Source organism: Lethenteron reissneri, chromosome 54 (assembly GCF_015708825.2).
Source record: "Lethenteron reissneri isolate LAM-NWPU_2019-01 chromosome 54, ASM1570882v1, whole genome shotgun sequence".
Classification (NCBI taxonomy): domain Eukaryota; kingdom Metazoa; phylum Chordata; class Hyperoartia; order Petromyzontiformes; family Petromyzontidae; genus Lethenteron; species Lethenteron reissneri.
This window is the reverse complement of record NC_083832.1, coordinates 7,411,453-7,430,811: the sequence shown is the minus strand read 5'-3', so window position 1 is coordinate 7,430,811 and position 19,359 is coordinate 7,411,453. Positions and strand designations below refer to the sequence as shown.

General features: G+C 46.3%; 1 protein-coding gene across 4 annotated transcripts in view; it reads right to left on the bottom strand.

The window, feature by feature from the left end:
• Nucleotides 1–18,739, bottom strand: part of LOC133356600 (uncharacterized) — a 490,957-nt gene extending 472,218 nt beyond the window's left edge. Inside the window, exons 1-5 of one of the 4 annotated variants that reach the window (XM_061574217.1) lie at nt 18,480–18,739; nt 17,981–18,115; nt 14,720–14,977; nt 11,372–11,599; nt 5,178–10,268 (exon numbers count right to left, since the gene is read on the bottom strand). In XM_061574217.1, the coding sequence (XP_061430201.1) occupies nt 11,379–11,599; nt 14,720–14,977; nt 17,981–18,110 (609 nt within the window). In that variant the 5' untranslated portion in view covers nt 18,111–18,115; nt 18,480–18,739 and the 3' untranslated portion in view covers nt 5,178–10,268; nt 11,372–11,378. Of the gene's footprint in view, nt 1–5,177; nt 10,269–11,371; nt 11,600–14,719; nt 14,978–17,980; nt 18,116–18,479 lie in introns of those variants that run through there. The other 3 variants (XM_061574218.1, XM_061574219.1, XM_061574222.1) reach the window with 3 other exon arrangements.
• Between the last annotated feature and the right edge of the window lie 620 nt (nt 18,740–19,359).

Sequence of the window (19,359 nt, the reverse complement as noted above, 5' to 3'; positions counted from 1 at the left end):
CAACCCTTACGAGTTGGCTGTGTCGGGTGGTGGCGGTTTTAACGATACATTTATATATTTATGCGATCTAACCCAAAAAAACCCTCTATTATGGATGCCTCGATAAAACAAAAAGGGAATTTCCTTCCATGCGCAGGTTTCCCTCACTCTGTGCGGCGGTAGTATAGTGATAGGTTTTTACCCTTTCAACTGGTACAAAAACTGATACCTTTATACAAGGCACCATGTTTGCAATAACCACAACACAAGCAGTCAAAATGCAAACAAAAATAAACAACTCTGATAATGATAATGATATGCACTGTCCTTGAAGTTGATTGGTCCACACCCGAGACAGCTTTTCTTAGAGCCTAGTCTCCATTGGTGTTGGACCATATGCATTTTGACTGCTTGTGTTGTGGTTATTGCAAACATGATGCCTTGTATAAAGGTGTCAGTTTCTGTACCAGTTGAAAGGGTTAAAACCTACTACTATATTTTGCCACTGGTAAAGGAGATGTCTCATAGTGTAAATGCGGCGGTTGTAGTAGATGCAATCCATAAAAAGGGGCACACTAAGCGAAATCGCGCGACACAGCCACCTGCCGAGTCGTGCACGCAGCACACACACGCACGCACAGCGTTGTATCTCTGCATCTCTATGCGTATGTGTAATAAAACTCGTTGAGACGACTTCTGGAATCCGTCTTTTATTCAACTTATGTTACAGTTACTTCACGCTTCTGATAGGCAGCATGAAAGGGACAGATAGACAGAGAGAGACGCACACCTGCCACGTGGCAACTCGGAGCCCCGCTCCCGCGTGGCCCCCTTCCTCTGTTCGTTCCCGTTCTGACCCCGTGTCGTTCGTCTCCACCCCTATTTAATACCCGGGTCACGTGGTACGTTTCCTGCCAATCCTCGTTAGCCTGCATCGAATCTTCCAGGCTCCCTCGTCAGCTCCCGGGACCACGCCCCTGACTCATCTCCCCATTGGCTGAGGCCAAAGCCAGCAGAACCAATCCTTATAGCTGTCAGGACCGGCAGAGCCAATCACCATGACGAGTTGTGATACGTCAGTGAGCCAGGATATATCCTCATATTACACATGTATTTGCGTATATCTCCATAGTATCTCGATATGCATATGTGTGTATCTCTGTGCGAGACAGCCGCTTGCCGAGGAGTGCACACAACACGCACACACACACGTCTGAACGCATAGCCGCATATGAGTGAATTCAAATCGCATTTTTGTATTTTATTTTTGGTGAAAATAGGTTCCGAATTGAGCTAGGAAAGGCTGCGTTACTAAAAATATTTTCACAAAATATTTAATTACTTTTCAACAACAACAAGAATGCCAGCGAATGATCTGAATTAATAATGCGATGGGCGTGCTTGAGATTAATTCAAATGTACTCTTTGAACCAATATACACGCGCGGATGGTACATTATAAAATGGTTATTTTAATCGCATGCTCCTACGGCTCGTGCATGCACTGGTAAAACAGCGACGGTGAGCAGATTGGTGAAATGAAATGCATTGTGGCTTCAATGCTTTGCAGTCAAGTATATAGATATAACAAAAAATCTCTCCTTTTTCGTTCACTATTCATATGTGTTCCTCATTTGCACGTGTCAAGTTGCTGTCATTAAGAATGACGACAACGTTGCGATGCTGATTTAACACTAAGAAAAAAGTGGGTCTCTAAAAATAGCCACATAACACCATTGTACGTATCTGAATGTTCTTTCAGACGCGTACAATGGGTACGATTATTATTTTTGGACTACATTTAAATGACATAATCCTAGCTTTGAAAGAAAAACGTAAGTGGTCTTGAGAAGGACAAATATCACGAGAAGAGACGATGGCCAATGGTGAAAATTTTAAGTGGCAGCCAAGGAATGAAACGCTTCCAAGTGGTCTTCCCTTGTACAGTGAGGGAAAAAAAGTATTTGATCCCCTGCTGATTTTGTACGTTTGCCCACTGACAGGTAACAAGCTGAGATTAGGAGCACTCCCTTTAAGAGTGTGCTCCTAATCTCAGAAAGATTTCTGGGAGCCAGAAATCTTTCTGATTGAGAGGGGGTCAAATACTTATTTCCCTCATTAAAATGCAAATCAATTTATAAAATAATTAACGTGCGTTTTCTGGATTTTGTTGTTGTTATTCTGTCTCTCACTGTTCAAATAAACCTACCATTAAAATTATAGACTGATCATTTCTTTGTCAGTGGGCAAACGTACAAAAATCAGCAGGGGATCAAATACTTTTTTCCCTCACTGTACATTCAGTAGTCTCCCTCCTTCACCGCCTTTCGTTCCTCTCTCAAAGCCTCACCTCTTGTACATTTCAACGTACATTACCCATTCCCTTCCTCTTCCTCCCCTCACCCCCTTCACTCCTTCCCGTCCCTCCCCTGACTTTCTGGGACCCTCGGAGTACCATCTACCGATCATTTATCACCGCTCGCACTGCCCCTGCGCCTCGTCTCACCTGACGTAGATTTATACAGCGCCTTGGACGCTTAACAAAAAAAAATGTTAATTGTGCATCAGACGATAGCGGTTTAATAAAAGAATGGGGTTATTACAAGTGGTGGTGTAGCCATGGTGACAGTAAGGAGGACAGGTGGCAGCGGTTAAGGATGAGTTGGGCTAGCAGGCGTCGTGACAGGGGTTGGGAGTCTTGAGCTAAGGTGCTCTATAAATGTAAAGTCAGGTAAGCACGTCCACCAAACCGATTCAATCACGCCATGTCACGGGGCAGATTGCAGTTTGCACGTTCGCGAGGGATGGCAACGGCTTGGGGAGGCCTTCATCCAGCAGTGGATTGAACATGGCTTACACTGGGAAGAACCTCCTGGTTACACCAGTCCACAGGGGATTGTTGTGTCCGTCGTGCAGGGAGGGGCTGGGTGGGGAGGGTGGGGCTGGGTGGGGATGGTGGGGCTGGGTGGGGAGGGGAGGGTGAGGAGGGGCTGGGTGGGGAGGGTGGGGAGGGGCTGGGTGGGAAGGGTGGGGAGGGGCTGGGTGGGGAGGGTGGGGCTGGGTGGGGGGTGGGAGGGGTGGGGCTGGGTGGGGAGGGGCTGGGTGGGGAGAGGCTGGGTGAGGGGGGGGTGGGGAGGGGCTGGGTGGGGAGGGTGGGGCTGGGTGGGGGGTGGGAGGGGTGGTTCTGGGTGGGGAGGGGCTGGTCACCCCGTGGTGCCCTTATAAAACTCAACGTTTAACCTACTCACGCCGGCTTGTGCCCGCCCTCACAGTCGGGCATATTTGTGGAATACACCACGCCGCCGTTGACCCTGGCCATTGACCGAGCAACCCAACGTTCCTACCAGCTCCCTCCGCAGGAATGTGTTCATGGTTGATAACACATGTGAATTTATATATATATACGAGTCACTTATGCAGAAATATAGCCCTGGCATAAAAAAAATAAACTCGACAGAAATTGTTGGTAATCTCAAAATATTGTTACGATAAGATCCATGATGTTAAATCTCGTTCGGCATTGATATTTTTATATTTTAAATCATCAGAACCGTACAAAATGTAGAGATCTATTTTAATCCTATGACCACTGCAAAATGCGGGCAAAGCGATAACAGATCCAGGGAGAATTGAAATGTCTCTGACCTGGCCTCTGGTTTACAAGCGCCGTGCTATAAGTCAAATGGAATGCCCCTCTGCTGGTCTGTAAGTCAAAATGACGCGTGCCACCTGCATGATCTCTCCAGCCACAGCCGGGGTGAGCGGCAAATGACATGCGAGAAAGAACGTCATACCATTCCCATGATGACGGGTGGCCCATGAGGATTTACATTGTTGTGCTTAAATTCGCGTCAATGTTTTGTTTTAGATTTGAAGCTTTCGTGACTGCAAGGATTGATACTCTTAGGTTTTTTTCGGTAAAGTCACGTAGGTAAAAATAAATAATAAATAATGGAAATATTAATAGAAATAAAATAATAAATCACGACATTTCGGAGGCAACACAAGTCTCCGTCATCAAGTGGGACCATCACAGCAAAATTTACAGATTTATTATTTTATTAATATTATTTCTATTATTTTATTATTTATTTTTACCTACGTGACTTTACCGAAAAAAACCTAAGAGTATGTTTTGTTTGTTTGCTCCAGTAAAATGTTGCGCTTCATCTACGTATATTTTTTTCTCTCTGTAACAAAAACATCGCATTGTAGATTCAAGTAGCCAACGGATGTACATGGAAATGCTCCAGAGTGTTCATCCACCACACAGATGGATGATTTGAAATCAGTTCTTGTGCCAGGTGTTGGGTGGGTTACAATCGAAGGATCGTGAGCGGTGGCACCAGCAGCTTGGGGACGTCCTCATCTAGCAGTGTTTGTGTCCATGGCCAATTAACATGTATGATTAAACGAGGACGCATCGCAAAAACACACAAAACATATTTTGTGAGCGTGAACTCGGCCTGTGTGTGGCAGCGGCATGGCAGTGCGGCGGCGCGTTTGCCGCTTATTGCAACAATTTCCAGTTCAGGCCCTATGGCCACCCTGGATAATACTGCGGGTGTGTTCATCTGAAATATATGCGCGCAGGTTTGAGCCACAGGAGATGTTAACAACAGTGCTGTTTATTGCTGAGCCGCTTGCCATCTTCGACCTTTGGGTCCGTGCTCGGCAACTTTGTTCGAAAGCAAAAGGTCACATGTTGCTGTCAAATGTTACCAAATTTGCCCGAAAATTGCTTGCAAAATTATTTAATTGGGACAACCTCGTAGCAACATCACCCCCCTAAAGGAAGAGTTTTGAGACTCATGGTTGGAAGCTGGCACAAGACCGTCTACTAGACAGGAGCTCTAAAGAGTCCCCTTTGTAGGGTATTTGGCCTACTCTTCCACGTTGCCCAGACGTTTTGGAAGAGGTGGGAGTACTCACACTCTACCCCTACCACACGCCACTTTGCAATCGACTGTGGCGAACCCATTGATACTGATGGGTGGACAGCGGATGTTGGGTGTTGGGGTGAGAACTGCTACGCGGGCAGATGGAGTCAAACCGGCGTCATCTGGATCGCAAGTCCAGCGCGCTCATCATTACCCCATGGCAGCATAGAACGGATATACTGTACGGCTAGCAATTACAGCTGATGACATCTTACCTGACGCATGTTTGCCAAGGCATTGGGGAGGACTCCTTCTGTTTGCTTGTAGACGTTGAAATAAAACGGATGATGAGAGAAATCACACTTTGAGGTGTAGCCAAATCAAATGTTTTAATGGGCTGCAGTAATAGAATTAAAGCAACTCTACATCAGTAGCTAAATCGGCTTCAGAGTGCGTGACCAGCAGTGCAAGTAGAATGGGGTTGACATCCGTCTGTGTTTGGTCCGGAGAGTCTGGGAATTGGCATTTGTATTCCGGTGACAATAATGTGTTTGCCTCGAGATATGGTTGTTTTGTTGCATTGAACTTCATCGCAGTACTCTACGCAGCTGATAGACCCACGTAGCGATATATGTCCGAGTTTGGTCTGTGACAAACGTAGCAACCCGAATGCGGAACATGTCTTCGGCTATAACAAAAGTTTATACTGAAGACTTTATAAGAAAAAAAACTATGTTCAGTGCCTTCACGTAGAAATAAACCATATTTGTTAGTCGATCGGCCCACTGAGTTTGCAGACCAACGTTATGAAGCAGCATTTTCTTTAATCCCGAAAACTGGATTGGCTTCAACATTCTCAGCCTCATCAGCAGGCAGGCTTGTTAAACAATTTCTGCAATATTTGCCAGATGTTGTTGGCAAGAGCACTCCAACACAATAACAAACCAATCCGGCACACAAACTCGTTGTGCATTGCCGTGGAACATTATGGGTAAAGAGTAATGTGGGTTCCCGTGAAAATGAACCACGTCTTACGGTGCTGATCTTCATTCCTGGCCTCAACCCCATCGTGTAAATTCCACATTTCTCTGGCAGGACTCAACGTGTCCAGTCCCTTGGACTATCATTACGTGGATGTGTGCGTGTGTAATACGTACGTTGAACTTCTTTCACACCGTACGTTGCCAACCGTGCTAATCGGAGATGCTGGATCACAGGCATTGGTAAAATCAAATCTAAACATGCCACGGTTGGCAGTGATGAGAGAGTGTAAGAGCGCCCATTGAAGGCTGTGACGAGCCTCTTGGTCACCCCTTTTCCGGCTCTCTGCACCTTTTCTCCAATTAGGGAGATAACGTGGAGCAGGACTGAGTGGGTCCGTGGCATACGCCCAAGTGTTGATCATTATCATTACGGTGTCATCATGGATTGGTTGTAAAACGCTTTCTCCCAGGCAGCCATCAGCTTTACAAATGACCTCTGACCCTCCCCGTGCAACGTAATTCAAGCTTCTCTCGCTCTCTCTGTCTCAGGGCGCGTGCACTTTTGTTTAACAATGCGGCTATGTATTTGGCGAAGCGCGGTCAGCATTCTGAATATTAACGTCGTTATATTTGGAAAACTGGCGGCTTCTTTTTTTTGTATCCCGACGGAAGCCTCGGCGCATCCACGCGCCTGCACGGCATCGCTACAGGGACAGTGCCACCTAGTGCACCACAAATCGCCGGACGCACGTTTTGAAAAACGATGTTCTCCACCGCTTACTCGGGGCATGTAACCAACTCCAACCAGAAGTTGCAAATGGGTTTTGATTCCTTACCCGTACCCGTACCCGGCCGCACCAGGGTCGCAAATGGGTACCCGTACCCATACCCGGCCGGGTACGGGTAGCCGGGTATCGGGTAGGGTACGGATATCGGGTACCCGGTTGCGACCTCTGACTCCAACCCAGTCGAAACACGCGAACGTTGATATTGTTTGGGTCTTTCGGTAAAGTCACGTGATACATGTCCACGTGATAAACCACCGAGCTATCATTTGTGGCCGGGTCGTTTTTGAAGAATTATCTATATAGCTCAGTGGGCCTCACCTGGTAAAATAAAATGAAAAAAATAGTTTAGTTAATGTTTCACTGCGGGTGCGTAATACAGTTGCCATAATCAAGCTACGTTCCACCTGATTGACAGTGGGCATTGAAGATCCCCTGACGCCATTCGCAAAGAGCAGGCCGCTACGTGCCGGGCAGTCAGGGAACAACATTTTGCCAAATTCCAAAATTAATCGTCCAACTGTGTGAGCCTGAATCTCGAAAGTTTATTGCATTGTCAAGGCGGGAGGGGTGGAGGTGGGGATGGGGGAGGTTGAATTATGATGCCCCCGGGTGCGTACCGTCAATTGAAATAGTTAGAGCAATGCAAATGTCAACTTTACTATTTCAGGCTTCATAATTAAAATAAATCATCCTCAGAAGGCCGTGTGGCCATTTGGGATATGTAAAAAAAATGATGTTGTTTTATGTGGAGAGACAGATTAAGGAAGAAGTTGCATTCTCTGATTATTTACTTTATTAAAATGAAAAAAAATCCTTCCCTCTAAACGTTCCTCAAGGCAATCCCGCAGAGTGGTGACCAATATCATCTGTAATGTTTTTTTTGTTAGATCGCGTAAATATAAATGTGTTGTTAAACCCGTCACCACCCGACACACGCCCGTTGATTACCATGTGACTAACACAACCGGCAATGGCCACCCATTGTAATTTAGATGCATTCGTTACCCCCCCCCCCCTCCTTCACAAGTGACGTCATCACATCTGCGCCTCTATTTAAGGAACGAAACAGGAGGACTTCTCCACAAATCTGGCTCTCGCCTGATGAAGTTAGTTGTAATTACAGTACTGGCGAAACGTCGTACTCAGATTGTAAATGGTGTGGCTTGGCTCTCCAACACACCGGTGTGCTGTACTAGTATACTACACTATACACTACACTATACACTGCACTATACACTACACACTAGTGCTGTACTAGTGACGAATTGGCCACGTTCTGTTTACGTGACAAACCTTACTCGTTGGCTGTGCCAGATGGTGGCGGGTTTAACATGACACATTCATATTTACGCGACCAAATCCAAGCAAACCTGTATTAAGATTCAAGGTCCTTCATCCGCGAACAATTTGACTGACATCACTGCAGCACCAAATGTGAAAACTCATACCAGCGAAACACAGAACTAATTCACAGCCACTTTCAATGGCAAGTTTTGAACAAATGAACACTTGGCCTATAAAGATGAAACTTCAAATTACCCAATCTCATCGAGATAATGAATATCATGAGGTGCTAGCCTGGTTCTACAATGGGCAGTAAATTAAAAAAATGTATATTAAGCCCCTGTGAATGGAACCCTATAAAACTAAAAAAATAATGGTACGTTCTAGAAATTGCATGATCATAACGTTAACACAGTTTAAAGTTAGTTTACAGGCGCTCGCGATCCACTGCTGGATGAAGGCCTCCCCACGTCGTCGTGTTGGCTATCGGGCCTGTTTGATCACCGTTCACTCCTCGCTCGGTGTGCGTTGTTGAAGTGGGCCCCAGGACCAGTTCATTGTGCGCCACTGATGGTAGCCGTGGGTCAGGGATAAGTATAACCAGTAAAAACTAAGTTTTTCACTATAAATCCTTTATATGCGTGGCGGCTAGAGTCCTCTCGTCCTCTGGCTTGAGATGGCTGCCACCTATGGGTCAAATGATTGTCTGCCAGTATTAAGCAATTGGTAATTAAATATTAAATTTGTTTTCCCTACACAGTGTAAAATTTTGGAAAATGTTTTTCACGAACATTAATTGTCTCGCACAACGAGTCTGTGTGCAAAATGTCAGCTCGATTGGATCACGGGAAGTGGGTTAAAAAACGACCGAAAGATTTGCACGGTCGTAAGCAAGCAAGCAAGCGAACTTAATATAAAGGATTTAAAAACTCGGCAAAGTGGAGGTCATAACTCAAGTCAGTTAACCACTGTTCCTCTGCTCCCGCCCGCCCCCACTTTCACTTGTCTATAAAAAATATACACAAACTAAATTTGTCATGAACGCAAACACGCGTCACACTTACACAATGCCAGTTGCTACCTTAACAAAGTGTTTATATCAACTTACGTCACGGTGCAATGTAAAGGGTGGTCCGGATGCCTCATGATCCCCAATTTTTTGACCCCTGAAATTTATTTCCTTTGCTTATTCATTTCTTTGTTAACACCCATTGGTATACAAAAACAAAATACGCTATAGAGAATGAAATGGGGGTCATAAGACATTTGGACCACCCTGTACAATAACAAAATAGGGGATATTCTGTCAATCATCACTATCGCACGCATTTTCAAATCTACATTTTCATGATCATTATGCGCGAGGGGTCCAGTCCTTGTGATGACTCGTTGAACTCACCCGCTCGATTCACAGCATCGCACAGCACTACAGCAACATACCATTCAAAATAAACAAACAAAAATAATAACATTGCAATCAATTACAGGTCGTTCCCACCCTCACCTATGGCCATGAGCTTTGGGTAATGACCGAAAGGATGAGATCGTGGGTAGCAGAGTGCCGAAATGAGGTTTCTGCCCGCAGGGTTGACGCGATCGCTCTCCGTGACCGGGAGAGCTTCAGAGTCGAGCCGTTGCTCCTCCGGATCGAGAGGAGCCAGTTGAGGTGGTTCGGGCACCCGGTAAGGATGCCCCCCGGTAGCCTCCCCCTGGAACTCTACCTGGTAGCAGCAGCAGCAGCTCGTCCTACTGGGCCAAGACCCCGGGGCTGGCCCAGGACACGCTGCTGGTGTGTAGTGTATAGTGTAGTGTATAGTGTAGTAGTCTATAGTGTAGTAGTGTATAGTGTATAGAAGTGTAGAAGTGTACAGTAGTGTATAGTGTAGTCGTGTAGTGTTTAGTAGTGTGTAGTGTATAGTAGTGTATAGTGTAGTAGTGTATAGTAGTGTAGTGGATACTAGTGTATAATGTATAGTAGTGGATAGTGCCGTAGTGTATAGTAGTGCAGTGTATAGTAATGTATAGTAGTGTATAGTGTATTAGTATATAGTGTAGTATTGTATAGTGTAGTAGTGTCGTGTATAGTGTAGTAGTGTACAGTAGTGTGTAGTGTATAGCAGTGTATAGTGTAGTAGTTTATAGTGTATAGTAGTGTAGTAGTGTATAGTGTAGTAGTGTATAGTGTATAGTAGTGTATAGTGTAGTAGTGTATAGTGTAGTAGTATATAGTGTAGTAGTGTATAGTGTATAGTAGTGTATAGTGTAGTAGTGCTGGAGTCTGTCGCCAGGGAGAGGGAGGTGTGGACCGCCACTACTCAACACGCTGCCGCCGTGACCCTCACCAGGACAAGCAGCCTGAAACACGAACGAATGAACAATCACCCCGGTGCCATTGTCAGACTGCACATGTGGAGGACACACACTGAACAATTGATGTGTTGCTTTGTGTTTCTGTAATCATCAGTATTGGCGCTCGGCACCAAGCAATGCAAGCCAAAAGTTAGAGCCCTAGGTAGATCAAGGTGCGAGCTCCAGGTAGATCAAGGTGAGAGCTCCAGGTAGATCAAGTTTAGAACTCCAGGTAGATCAAGGTGAGAGCTCCAGGTAGATCAAGTTTAGAACCCCAGGTAGATCAAGTTTAGAACCCCAGGTAGATCAAGGTGAGTGCTCCAGGTAGATCAAGGTTAGAGCTCCAGGTAGATTAAGGTGAGTGCTCCAGGTAGATCAAGGTGAGAGCTCCAGGTAGATCAAGTTTAGAACCCCAGGTAGATCAAGTTTAGAACCCTAGGTAGATCAAGGTGCGAGCTCCAGGTAGATCAAGGTGAGTGCTCCAGGTAGATCAAGGTTAGAACCCCAGGTAGATCAAGGTGATAGCTCCAGGTAGATCAAGGTGAGTGCTCCAGGTAGATCAAGTTTGGAACCCCAGGTAGATTAAGGTTAGAACCCCAGGTAGATCAAGGTGATAGCTCCAGGTAGATTAAGGTGAGTGCTCCAGGTAGATCAAGGTTAGAACCCCAGGTAGATCAAGGTTAGAACCCCAGGTAGATCAAGGTGATAGCTCCAGGTAGATTAAGATGAGTGCTCCAGGTAGATCAAGTTTAGAACCCCAGGTAGATCAAGGTGAGTGCCCCAGGTAGATCAAGATTATAGCTCCAGGTAGATCAAGGTGAGAGCTCCAGGTAGATCAAGTTTAGAACCACAGGTAGATCAAGGTGAGAGCTCCAGGGAGATCAAGTTTAGAACCCCAGGTAGATCAAGGTTAGAGCCCAGGTAGCTTGAGGTTACAGCCCAGGTAGATCAAGGTGAGAGCTCCAGGTAGATCAAGTTTAGAACCCCAGGTAGATCAAGGTGAGAGCTCCAGGGAGATCAAGTTTAGAACCACAGGTAGATCAAGGTTAGAACCACCTATCACTATATTTTGCCACTGGTAAAGGAGGTCTCATAGTGTAAATACGTACGTACACATCAACGAGCAGCAGTTAAGGGCCGTGTGGGCTGGGCCTTGCCAAGTGACGCGTGCCCCTTGCTCCTGCCCGTTTCACTCGCGGAGCGAATGCCCGAGGCAGGAGAGACGAGAGCGGCCTTGGAGCCCGCATTGCGTGCGGCCAGAGATCGCAGCCGCTGCAGAACGACTCCCTGAGCCTCGATCTGCTGCCTCAGGCTCGCCACCTCCACGGCGTGCAGCTCTGCAGAGTGGGAAAGAAAAACGCGCACGCTCCGTGTGAGCGTGGGGGCAATGCGGCAACGATTTTGCATAGCCGTCAACCCCTGGTCAGTGCCCTGACTTATTACAGAACAATTCTTTGGTTCTTTCGGTAAAGTCACGTAGTAGGCTATTATTAAATTTATTATTTTATCTTTATACGTGACTTTACCGAAAGAACCAAAGAATGATTCCTGCAGTCACGAAAGCTCCGAAATTGAGATTATTACGGAACAATTCAGATCTTACTGCAAGTGTTGTAGTTATTGCAAACATGATCCCCTGTATAAAGGTGTCAGTTTTGGTGCCAGATAAAAGGGTAAAAAGTATTACTCTATGCAGGTGCATTCCTTAAAGAAAACAAAGGCGAAACGTAAAAGGTAAATTTGGAGAGAGCGTGATAACATAGTTTGATGATATACAAAGCGAGGCACACTTCGGAATTAAATGTTTCTCTGCCGTGTAAATGTTTCCTGGCCGGTAATAGCAATGATCCGCGCCGTGCAGCAGAATATACACGAGCGTCTGGCACTCGATTTCCACGACCGCTGCGCTTCAAACCGAGACCCACCGACACCATCTGGTCGAGTGAAAGACGTTCAGATGCCATGCCTCGGTACCTCGTGGGCAACGTCTCCTTTCGAGTTTGCCAATTGATCTTCGTCGCGTTGCAAATTGAAGTCGTTAAACGCTGCAAAGCATTTTTCGATTTAAAGGTTTCGTGACTGCAGGGATTCATCTTCTTGGTTCTTTCGGTAAAGTCACGTAGAAGGGGAATAATAAAATAATAATAAAATATTATAAAATGCAATTCGCACGACGTTTCGGCCACAACGCAAGGTGAAGAACTTCGAATGATGTCTTTCCGACAGCTCTGTTCTTCACCTGAGGAGGGCTGCTTGCGTTGTGGCCGAAACGTCGTGAAAATTTTATTATGTTTTATTTTTATTATTTTATTATTTCCCTTCTCCGTGACTTCACCAAATAACCAAGAAGACGCTTCACACCACCCTCCTCTCTTTGGTTATTTCGGTAAAGTCACGTAGAAAGAAAAATAAATGCAACAATAGCAGACGACGTTTCGATCGCAACACAAGCAATCATCATCAGGTACGAATGAAAGAGAAAACAAACCTAGTAAATTTCGATTCAAAGCTTTCGTGACTGCAGGGATTCATCTTCTTGGTTCTTTCGGTAAAGTCACGTAGAAAGGAAATGATAAAATTTAAAATAATAAAATTTAAAATTTCCCTTCTACGTGACTTTACCGAAAGAACCAAGAATATGAAACCTAGTAAACTTAGAAATGTAATGCAATACAACACAGAGAGTCTGCTAACACAACAGTCAACACCTCACCTGGTTGATTACGTTCTTCCAAAGATTGCTAAATTTGAGAGAGAGACACAAAACACAGACACGGAGACACACAGACATACACACGAGCAGAGAGAGATAACACAGAGAAACGTCGTATGCTCATATGTATTTGTTATTTCTACCCCTCCTCGCTTGTATTCTTTGGCCAACTAACGCGGTTGCTTCAGCAAAACCACAAAAGGCCCCCGACACACGAAAAAGACAGAAATCCCACGCCACTAAATAATGAAGACTGATGCGAGAGTAAATGCGTATTTTATGTTTGTTGACCCAGGTTCATATGCAGGAACTTAATAAAAGAAACGAGTATTTTTGCTAAAACAGGCACCGCGTAACATTGAGAGCTCTGGTCGATTCATTTGCATCGCCACTCTCTCTCTGCATGACAAGGCACTCACTCGCATGCACAAATACACAAAAAGTATAGCCTTAGCATACTGTTGGGGCAAGTGGTATTAGCACGGCACACGATGAGGTGGGTGGCCAGCATCACGCCCGACCGCTTTTGTCTCCCCAGCGACGATGTTTACACATTGCACCAGGTACTCATTTAAGGCTGAGTAGACCTAGGGAAGACCCAAGACCTGTTCAGATAATTGCCACTGGTGTTGGCCGTGAGCGAGAATCGAATTCAGGTCGTCGGGTTTGTAGCGCAGCGCGCTAACCACTACACTACCGCTCCCCACAGGTACACACGCACATGTCCACGCTATGTATTTATGTTGATTCGACTTGGAGCCCTCTACATCACACAGGGCTCATCATCGTTATCAGCCTTAACCAACCCTCTCTCTGCTGCATGAAGGTTTCCTAAGCTTGCCCCATATCTCACAATCATGCGATACAGTAATCCACCTCCCTCGGGAACATGCAAATGAGTCGAATTCATTGCTCAATCTCCCTGGCGGATGTCCCCTTGGATGTTCCGTCATCCAGCTGTTCCTCGTTCCGTCTCTGCGTGTAAATCTCAAGCGTGCATCTCTCAGGCGTGCGTATCTCGAAAATTATATGCAATAAATGTTTTAGCTTTTCCCCGTACAATACAGGGAGCTCTAGAGAGCACCGCTAGACTGCTGGAGGGTATTTGGCCTTCTTGGAGGAGATACAACAACAATCGCCATTCGCCACTAAGTGGCGGTGACGTCACCACGACGCTTGTGCCAGGCCATGTGCACCTTGAGGCCACGTGAAGTGTCGAACGCCCGCTGGCAGGAGGTCACGGGGTAGACCCAGGTGCCACGGGTCGACTGACCTGAGATGACCGAGATGACTGGCTGATGCACAATCCCACCACAAGCGATCTGCGAACTGCGATGCGTCCATTTACATTGCTGGGGTGGACAGAGGCGAGGCTGCGATTTGAGAAACTGGCACCGTTGTCGTCTCAGCTGCTGGTTCATGAGATGAGACCGAGCCAGGTCACCCGGCTCTTGGTCTCGTGGCTTCCTGCCCAGCGGGCGTTCGACACATTCACGTGGCCCTAAAGTGCACATAGCCTGGCACAAACGCCGTGGTGACGCCACCGCCACTTGTTGATGCTGTCTTTACCGACTGAACCAAAAAGTATGCATGCCTCCGACTTTAACATCATCCCATCACGCAGTATAACGCACGCCTATCTATCGTGTGGCTCCTCTTGAATTCGCGTTTTCTCGTCGAGGAGCCTTGAGCGACACCTGCAGCATGTGCGTGGGTGTTGGTGGTGGGGTCCGTCCCCTGTCACCTGTCAAGTAGAAGGTGGCGGCTGACAGAGCCGCTGTGGCCAGCACCAGGCACGACAGCAGCACCAGCAGTGCGCACAGCCTGCCGGTGCAGCGGCAGCGGCGGCGGCGGCAGGGGCCGAGGCAGCCGCGCATCGGGGCCTCCTCCGCCGACGCCGAGGGCGGCGATGGCACGGGCGAGGTCGGAGGGGTCAAGGGGGCTTCGACCCCCGCGGTCCAAGGAGCCGACGTCAGGATGACGCTGGCGGGGCGCGAGCCGTCTGCGGTGGTTGGCGCACGCACGACGAGGGGTGGCACGGCAACAACCGCGTCGGTGTTGTTACGCGGCACATGGAACGTATCGTGGTACCGTACAACATTGGAGGGGGGGGGGGGGCAGTGCCGGATTATCCTAGGAGCAAAAGTAGCTACGTATGTAGCAGTAGCTGCTACATATGTGGTTGCTACGGGCCCCGCACTTTCAAGGGCCCCGCGTTAAATGCTTTCAAGCTATCAATTCCGGTTCAATGATTCTGCACTTGCTCTATTACTATAGTACTATACCGCCTTTAACTTTTACGAACGACCGGATGTTTAAGGTTAGCGATTTGTCGTATTATCTGGCTGTATATCAAATGAAAATAATACAATTACTTTACTATGCAAGTAAAAAATTCCTGTTTTAATATTTACGTTTTATATATATTTAGGGCCCCGCACTAGCTTCATCCGGCACTGGGGATGGGTTGAGTGTTGAGTGTCAAACGAACACGCAGGATGGAAGCGGCACCGGTCATCAAAGAGACTGCGCGAGCACTGACCACGAAGATAAGAGGGAATTCGAGGGACGAGGAAAGGCCGAGAGACGAGATGGATCAAAGGCGTCAGTGACAGAGGCATTGAAGGAAAAGAGTGACAATCGTGGAGCAGAGATCATTGGCGAGCCATTGAGAAGAATACACGGACCTGGCCACGCTGTATAGGGATGATGAATGCCGTTGCGAAAAAAAAAAACAATAGGCATCAATGTTGCAATCGTCACATTTTGAGAACGGGTATTACACACGTGTGCGTTTTACGTTTTAATTTAAAGCGGAATTTGCACGCACAAGCAGAGGAAGGGAACAGGAACTGGAGGACAGTGTAACAGGGAAGCAGAAGGAACAACCAAACACGAGGTGCACATCAAAGTCAACAGTGAATAAAAATAAAACAATCGAACACATGGGTGTATAATGGTTGGCAGGCGACACACACACGAATCGCATAATTTACCAATACAGCCACACTGCGCATGTGCCGCCCTTTGTCGTGTATGTTAGGAAGCCACTGGAGCTATGCATTTTTAGTTTAACACGTAGCAGGCTTTCGCGACCAATATTATTCATAATAAAGTTTTTGGGTTAGATCGCGTTATTTATAAATGTGTCGTAACCCTCCACCACTCAACACGGTCAATCAGTAAAAAAGTGTCACGTTGACAAAAGACAAATAGTTCACTACTTTAGCCTACTTTAGCCCACCGGTGTGTTGAAAAGTGAAACCACAACATTTACAATTTTTGAGTACGACGTTGTCGCTGGTAATTGCATCCAGCATCATCGGGCAATTCGACAGAATTCTGGCGTGCATTGCCCGATGATGCTGGATGCAATTAACAGCGAAAACGTCGTACTCAAAAATTTTAAATGTTGTGGTTTGACTCTTTAACACACCAGTGGGCTAAAGCAGTGAACCATTTGTCTTTTGTCAACGTGACACTTTTTTACTGATTGGCCGTGTCGGGTGGTGGAGGGTTACGACACATTTATAAATAACGCGATCTAACCCAAAAACTTTATGATGCACTTTTAAATCTAGATTGAAAACTAATTTCTTTAGAACTGCGTTTTGTGTTTAGTTTGTTGTCCTGCCCCTGCACATCCGATTAGCACGGTTGGCTACGAACGCTGCGAAAAAAAGTTCAACATACATATGCCTGAATAAAAGTCTCCCGCAGCCACGTGAGTTGATGATTTAACTTAAAATCGGGTTTCCGTATCCAGTACGACGATCTATATTTGTGTTTGGGTCAGGCCACGTGGTAGTTTTAGGACAAAATGCTTGCCAGTTACCCTCCACGCCACCTGGACAGGATTGTCACGTACGCAACACTCTTCAGTCAGCTGACGCAGCCTGTTCAACGTCCCGAGTTCACTATCTGAAGAAGCTCGAAGCAGTTTTGAGTGGAACGTCGCCGCACGCCCGTGTTTAATTCTGTCGTGAAGAGTCTCGGGCTACCGGCGAGGAGGACAAGATGTATATCGGTCGGGAAGGGATGTGATCGATATCCAGGGACTCCTCTATTTCCGAACGAGTTAGGTTCCAGACAGCTGTTCATAAGTCGATGTGTTCGTAAGTCCAATATATTATCCTGTAGATGCTACTGGTTCTTCATGTGCTGCAGTTGTAGATGCCACTACCGCCAACAATTACACGGCGGTTAACCTTAAAACGCTTGGTCAGCACAGGCAGCTGAACATACGGACTGGTTTGTTCGTATCTCTGAAAGTTCGCAAGTTGAATGTTCGTAAGTAGAGGGGTCACGGGAAAGAAATTGCTTTGTAAACCGTGACCATCTTTGTCGGGTGGTGGAGGGACTTACGACAATAATTTTGACAAAAACCTACTATGACGTGGCCAAATCCCAAAACAAGTAAGGATCAATGGTTTGTTTGACCATACTTCACCACGCTGGTGAGTGCACGCCGATGCATGGCGCACCCCAAGGGCTGTACGGATATCGCTCACGACTGATGGCACAGCCGGGAATTTAACTCATATTGCAGGGTTCATAGAAAAACTCTGAACCACTGGAGCACTGCACCACTCCCACCGATCTACCAATGCGATTGAAGAAAAATCTGACAAATCTCAAAAATGCATTTGTATTTTTATCATATACTGATGCGATTTTAACGTGAGACAAAATATCCATTAAACGCCTTCAAACACGTGAAACTGCTTGTCGTTGGATGTTATTGCTTAAAGGTGTTTAAGTGCCACTTTGTTGGCTTATTCACATACTCCAACGGCAAGGCTCGTAACCAACTCTTCCTGGCAAAATACTTTTAAGACTCAATGGGCTCTCACCCAGTTAAAACAATACAATTTACGTACGGTCTAGACATTAAGAGAATATCGGTCTACGTTTGCATAAGCCATAATGCTAAAAAAAAATACATTTCTATGCAAACATTCAGCAATTCGATGCGTTTCGGTTGCGGTGGGGCCGAGTTCCTTACTTGCCGAGGACTTGAAAATATCCACGATGGAAGCAGCATTTTGAAGGTCTTCGTAGTAATCGATTGGAAAAATATCTTCCGACCCAGCGCCCTTATTGCTAAGGGTTGGCTTCTTCACATGGGTGAACATTTTTCCTTGCAAGGGTTCAACACAAGAACACATTACGCAGCACTTGCGGACAACACTTTTGGGCAGCAGCTGGACTCGAAACAAGCGATGTTTTGGCAACAAAAATAATGCGAAAAACGTGCAACCCCGAATTATTATTGGGATAAAGTGACATTGTGCATCGAGTACTGAAAACATTGCCATGTCGTGCAAACTGGTACACGTTAATGCTGAGCTGTAATTCTATCACACAACGACACCGAGAGGTTATGCTTCCCAAGTACAACACAGCGAACACGTTTCCACAAAGAGCAAGTGACGGCGTACTTGATCGCTATTATGGAATGATTTAGACATTCACCATGCAGACGAGGCTCAACACCAACTTACCAACTGCAAGCCCAGAGATTTACAAGACCCCCCAGCCGCTTAAACGTTTGTTTCCAGTCGATTCCGATCAAACCCGAGGACGCACGTTTAGATAACGCCGATGAAGCATACGAATGCACGCCGAATACAGCCTCTGCCAACCCTTTGCCGCTATCTGCAGGACATAACCCCCAATGCTTCGAGCCCAATGACTATAATGGTATGCGTGGCCGGCAACACAGCTCCCAACTATGCCAGAAATAACCCACTGTACCCTGGGAATGCACTCTCTACACATCAGCCACATCAGTGTTGCCGATAATAACCCAAGATCTATTGTTTACGCCTCGGCATGGCTTAACCAACACAACGATAAACACAAGTGTGGTGGAACAGCGTGATGTCCCGCTGTCGTGGACGCTTATCACGAGCGCAAATCTCCACATTTTAACACTTATGTAACGATATGCAGTGCCGGATTATCCTAGTAGCAAAAGTAGACACGTATGCTACGGGCCCCGCACTTTCAAGGGACCCGCACTAAATGCGTTCAAGCTATGAATTCCGGTTCAGTGATTCTGCACTTGCTCTATTACTATAGTACTATACCGCCTTCAACTTTTATGAACGACTGGGTGTTTAAGGTTAGCGATGTGTCGTATTATCTGGCTGTATAGCAAAAGAAAAAAATACAATTACTTTACTATGCAAGTAAAAAATGTGTGTTTTAATATTTACGTTTTTTTAATATTTCGGGCTGTATAGCGAATATAAAAATGCAATTACTTTAATATGCAACGAAAAAATTCACGTGTTTAAGTACTTTTTTTTTCGGGGCCCCTTTATAACATATGCTACAGGCCCCGCACTAGCTTAATCCGGCACTGACGATATGCAATGC